We start from the raw sequence: 6,000 nt of genomic DNA, 5'->3' as shown, positions 1-6,000 counted from the left end.
TCTCACCACCCCAATAGTAAAGAATTTCTTCCTAACATCTGGCTTAAATCTACCCTCTTCCAGTTTAAAGCTACTACCCCTTGTCCTATCACTACATGTCCTTGTGAAAAGTCCCTCCCCAGCTTTCCTGTAGCCCCTTCAAGTACTCTGAGGCTGCTATAAGGTCTCCCTGGAGCCTTCTCTTCTCCAGACCCAACTCTCTCAGCTTGACTTGGTAGGAGCGGTGCTCCAGCCCTCTGATCCCCTTCGTCACCTTCCTCTGGAAGGGCTTTAAGGCACCTGGTCGGACTTCTGAGGCCCTGAAACAAAGCCTGTCACAGCAACTACCCCCCAGCTTGGGGGATAAAGGCAGCTCCCGGGCATTTAAAAACGTTCTCCTTATTCCTAGTGGCCTCCCCGCACCCGGGCAAGGAAAGGCTGCGGGCGGCTTCCCCCGCCCCTCCGCGGCGCCCAGCCGTGCCCATCACCGCCGAAGGAGGCGGCTGGCTGCGGGCCGGCGGCCCCAGGGCTATTAATAGGCGGCCCGGAGGCAGCAGCCGGGCGGCTGCGGGTGTGCGGGGCGAAAGCTGCGGGCTCCGCTCGGCCTCGACCCGGCAGCGGACGGAGCGGGAGCGGCCGCGGCCACGCCGGGGAGGTGTCTCCCCTCCGGCTCCCAGCGCGAAGGCGAGATGGAGGGTAAACGCTGACGGAGCCGCCTTCTCCCTCTCTCTCTCCTTCCCTCCCTCTCCCCGCTGGCAGCAGGGCTGCGGCCCCTGCCCGCCTCAGGCTGCGGCTGCCGGGGCGGTGCCCTCTGTGCGGGGCGGAGGGGCTCGGGCGGGGAGCCTCGCCCCCGCTTCGGGCTTTTAATCCTTCCCTCCGCCGGCTTGCGGGGGCTCCCGCAGCCTCCCCGGGGCGGAGGGGAGCTCGGGGCTGAGGAAGGAGGCAGCGTCGGTTCGCAGCCAAGGTGCGGGAGGGGTAGGGCTGCCTGGGTGCGGAGCTGCCTGTTGCGTGTCCGTCTATAACCTCCTTTCGCTGAAGTGCAGCGGTCACGTAGCCAGAACCGTTTAATAAGGTGTAGAGTTTGCAACAATTACTATAAGAGCACTGCAGAATAGTTGTGGTTTTATTTTATTATTATTTTTTTTTTAATTTAAAAAATGGTCTTTAAAGAGTGGTGCCTTTTATTTTTATTCTGTTTTTCAGGCACCCGAGTAAAACAGGCATGGCAATATACAGTGATTTGCTTTGGAGCAGAAGGTCTCAAAAAGGGAGAAGTTAATACTGTTTAATAAATATATTATCAAGTTAACTTGTTTACCTGCGTTAACAGGAAGGCCTTGCATCACTGTGTAACGAAAAAGAAAAGTTGGCCATATGCTTATGAAAATTGGGAACATGGAAGACCTATGGCTAATACAATAATGAGACTCCCGTAGAAGCCTGGAAAATGAGAAGAGGCTGAATTGTGGTATGCTTAGGCTTTATGTATGCCAGTATTTACAAGGTTAAGAAAGAGGAATTCCTTGATCGTGTGGGTGGAAACTGGTTGCTAAATTGGAAAATAATAAAAGAGTTTGCAGGTGGCAGCCCCCCACCTTAATATCAATGTACTTGGTAAGAGTTTCTCCACTTACCCCAAATTGGGAAAATCTTACAAGCACAGTCAAAAAGGCTTGAGATCTACTAGGTTTCTTTTAGTTTAACCTTAAGCATGGATGAGGCACTAAAACAGTTTTTACTTCCCTGTTGAGAAAGTTTCCTGTCTTGTCTCTAAAAGTTCAGTCTCTTGCAGATGACCTAAGTCATTAGCGCTTTATTGGTGGGGAATCTCCAAACAGAAAGAATAGATTTGAAATTGAGATAATATAAGAGCTCTAGAAAATTAATATTTAAGGACAATGATTCCCTTTTTCTTAGTTTGCTGTAAGTTGAATGAGCTGTGTAAAGTCACATGACAGCTCTAGTATGCAGTAGATATGTTCTGGGTTGCACAGTAGCTTGAGGCTGTACAAGTAGTGGCAGCAATACTGTATGACTGGGAGCAGCTCCCCTTCATATGGAGCTTGTCTTAATATACTCTGTCAAGACAACCCAAATATAAGCTTCTAGTGGTCACTAAGATTGAGATCCTGGTGTTTCCTTTGGCTGATTAATAGTGTTCGTGTTCAAATAGTACCCAAAATATGCTACCAAAAGTTTAATTTCCTTCCAAACCCATTGGCTTGTACTGATAAGGCAAAATGAGTGTAGTGATAATACAGTCTCCGTTCTTGTTGCTGTGGGGTTTTCAGTTTATCTGCCTTCCTCAACAGTTGCATCTATAACTTCTGCCTACTTTCTTTAGGTCTCCCTGTCCCCTTTTCTTTCCTTTAACTTTGGTGAATTGCTGGTGAGTGAGCTTCACATCAGTGGGGTGGTGGAGGAAGTTGGGCTGCACTGTAGCCTTTGCTGGGGATGTTGATTGTAGCCTGATTATTGGTGGATTTAAGTGATTTGGGATCTGGGGAAAGATTTTACTTGCTGTGCAGAATCATTGGAGAAATGAGGCTCAGGTTTTTGAGGCAGTAAGGTCTTTGCTGTCTCTGAAAGCTCTTCTGTTTTCCTAGTAAGTGTGAATTCATACTTTAACCAGACTGTTCTTGGCTGGTATGTACAGTCTTTCTCCTTTCAGTGCTGATTTTATGTGTTCGTAGCTGGATTTTGTTAAGGTTGTATGGGGAAACATCTAGGAGACAGAATGAAGGGTACTTGCCTGTTGCAGAAGTAGCTTTGTGCTTCATTGGCACAACTGGAGCAGCTGGCAGAGTGGGCACAGTTGCAGTGCAGTCTTGGATGTGTTTCCCAGTGTGTAGTTATCCTTGCAGTGGCTGCCGTGGCTGTGAATGCAACAGCAGCACTATTGAGTGGTGACATTGATTTTTAACACCCTTAAGGTATCTGAAAGTGAGTGCTTGTGGGGTTCATCTTACTTGTTGCTAATTGAGCCTTATTCCTCTCAGATATTATCGCCATTGTCCACAAGGTCAGCCTTGCTGACTGTACAGAGGTGGGGAAAAGGATTTTTCAGGCTTTGCCTCCAATAACACTGAAGATTGCAAAATCCCATGTGTGAGTTGGGACCAAGTTGTAGATTCCTACTCATAGCTGCAGAAATGGTTCTTGACTGCATGTATGCTTCAGTCATTTGGCATCAGGGTACCTTTCCAGGATTGTTTTTTTACAAGGAGAGAGCCTGGAGAATTCTGTATTTGGAGAAAAAAACCTAGATGAGATGTTCCCTTGTGGTGCATAAAAGCTGAGTCTGATAAGTTACTAGCTTATCAAGCACAGCAAATAAGAGTCAGAGCTGTAAACAAGAGGAAGGGAGGAGCCAACATTTATAGAATATGCTGCTTTTTAACTTCTGAATTGCCAGTGTGTGTACATGATGTTTGGGGCATTGCGTGGTTTGTGTCTGCCAGCAGACTGGGGAGATAAGTCAGCAAACATTTATTTCATGCAAGATGTTGCTGTGTTGCCATCTCAAACAGGTGTAATGTGAAGTATGGTAAAACACACTGGAAGTTCGGCTGACTTTAAGGTTCTGGTAATATGACACTCAGGTTAGTATTTTGGTCACAGCAGGGAGACAGAATCTCCTCTGTGTCTTAAAAATCTGATCTGATAAAAATATACTAGGATCTTTGCCAATATCACTCCATCAGAGGAAGGGAAACAAAAGTTTGCAAGAAATGAAGTTTGCATCAAAAAAAGCCATTCTGTGTGAGTGCATTCATTGTGCTTTAAGATGAATACGAATTTTCTTGGCAGTTAATGAACATTTAGTGAAGAAGCTTAATTTGACATTTGAGAAGTTCAATAAATAATTTTTCTGTCTTGATTAAGGCTTCTTTTAAGCTGTCACTTATACAACCAAAATTTGCCACTTTTTAATGCATTAGGAGATCTTGTTGCATTACTGATTCAGCTGTTATTGCCTGTTAAACAGCTTAGATTTCATGTGGCTTAATTTCCCTGCCCTTGATTATTTTAAGCAGCCTGCTTCTATAAAGACCATTTGTATTTCCATAAGCATTTATTACATGTTCAAGACACACCAAAAAATGGACACACTGAAATACATATCTTTGTATTTCTTTGACTCTCCCCACCCCTCATGCCACGGTCAGATTTGGGATAGGCCAGTCTGAAGGCTAATCCCACATGTTTACAGAAACTACTTCTTCAGGCTTTGCAAAAATCAAAAGTTAACTTTCCTGTGGCCTTTTTTTGCTTTTTCTTATGTCACAAATTGTAGAGGTTGTTGGAGACAGTTGTTTGTAAAGCACTGATAGCTCAAGGATACTCAGCAGGGCATGGCTAGATTGAAGCCATTTCCCCCCTTTTTTATTCTCCCATCTGTGCACACGAGATACCTTATTTTTACTTTAATGGTGTTTATACATGTGCAATGAGGGAATAATAAATTTAAAAGGTGAATGGTTGTTGTTTCACAGCATGTCAGAGGAGGTTGTTTCTGTTGATTATTGTTAGGGCTAGACTAAGGTTAACAAAAGGTGATTTTGACCTGGTCCAAATGTTTGCATGTCCATCTCTATTACTGTTTATTGAGTATATGTGATCTTGTTTTTTATTTTTAATGAAAAACTTATCAAGTGTCAGCAAATAGAGGTAGCTTTAAAGCAAAAGTCACTGGACCAGAGGTTTCTCAGTGCTATAAACATGGCAAGGAAAGTGGTTCTTCGTGACCAAGGTCTTCTGTCAGTGAAGCAGCAATAACTCTGCAAAATAGCTGGTTAAATCTAGATAATTTGGAAGAGCTTTCAGCTCTAAAGCTTGGATGTCCCTACCCTTTGTCATGTCTCACGTTATGTAAATTGAAAAACCTCATAAATATGTTCTTATCCATTGGCAAATGTCAGAGTTCCAACAAGAAAGGTTGCTTCATAAGCAGCTTGGCATCCTTCTGCTTGTTACACTACAAGACAGCCATGTCTCATTGAGCTTCTCAAACTGATTTTTCTCAAGCAGACCTACTCTATTGTTCAGGGATTATTGAGGCCACTTTGGGCTCAATAAAAAAGCAACCATTACACCTTAAGGGGAAAGAGCAAACAACAAATGCTTTACATACCTGGTATTTGGTTGCAGTGCTGATCAAAAACTACTGATTTGGCACAGTCAAAAAAACCTCAGAACAAAACCAGAATAAGTTAGCCATCCTTCCTTAGATGAAAAATGGAAGACTGGGATCATAGATGCAGTCAAACTGCAGGTGTTGTGGGGACTCAGTTTGAATCTCTCTCATCTGTCTTACTGGAGCAGGGGTCATGCAGTCTCGTTGGTAAACCCTACATGCATAGCATGGTCAGATATGTGCTTCTACCAGGGATCATCCAAGGGGCTGACCTGGAAATCCTGGAAAAGGATTGCCAGTGTCTTCTGCTGGTACTTGTCACTGTGTGTTGTCACCCAGCAGCTTGACCTCTTGTAGCTCAGGAGGTAGTTTCCCAAAACCATGTAGAAAAAGCAGAGCAGACATTATCTGAAGTGATATATCCAGAGCTCTGTTGGGTCCCTCAGCTGTGTTACTGGTCTCTGCTGATCTAACCAGCAATATTATAGAGGTCTGTGCAAGGCAACTTGCTCCAGTTTGAAAGTGGATTAATTACTTTGATGCACATAATATGCTAATAAATTATTAATATCTACATAGTTCAGAGGACCGAGTGGACTGGAAAGTTACATCCTGATGTACTATGCACTAGCATCGCTGTGTTAGTAACTAAGGACATACTGCGGAGTGATGTTGTAGACATGAATTAGTGACCAGTAATTGGAAATCCTTTGTAGGAAATGGAAAATGGAAGTGTTCATGATGTTAAGAGAAAGTGAAAGGCAAAAAGTTGTTTTGATTGCAGCTTGAATGGAGAGGTAAAGCTTTCTAAAATAAAATGTAGATTTTTTTTCCCCACATATATTTCTACATTTTAACTTGCATTGAATCATGGGAAATTACTA

The 6,000-nt window shown here is 43.9% G+C and overlaps 1 protein-coding gene across 2 annotated transcripts in view; it reads left to right on the top strand.

Annotated features, from left to right (window-relative positions):
• Nucleotides 1-534: 534 nt before the first annotated feature.
• The window catches only part of GADL1 (glutamate decarboxylase like 1), an 84,482-nt gene continuing 79,016 nt past the window's right edge, over nt 535-6,000 (top strand). The window contains exons 1-2 of one of the 2 annotated variants that reach the window (XM_051612905.1): nt 535-675; nt 1,310-1,447. Coding sequence is in view for 1 of the 2 variants with exons in the window: in XM_051612904.1 (XP_051468864.1) it covers nt 669-675 (7 nt within the window). In the remaining variant the exon portion in view is untranslated. The remainder of the gene's footprint in view (nt 676-1,309; nt 1,448-6,000) is intronic. The other variant, XM_051612904.1, reaches the window with a different exon arrangement.

Source organism: Apus apus, chromosome 2 (assembly GCF_020740795.1).
Source record: "Apus apus isolate bApuApu2 chromosome 2, bApuApu2.pri.cur, whole genome shotgun sequence".
Taxonomy (NCBI): Eukaryota; Metazoa; Chordata; class Aves; order Apodiformes; family Apodidae; genus Apus; species Apus apus.
The sequence above is the reverse complement of the archived record's forward strand: the minus strand, read 5'-3'. Positions and strand labels throughout refer to the sequence as shown.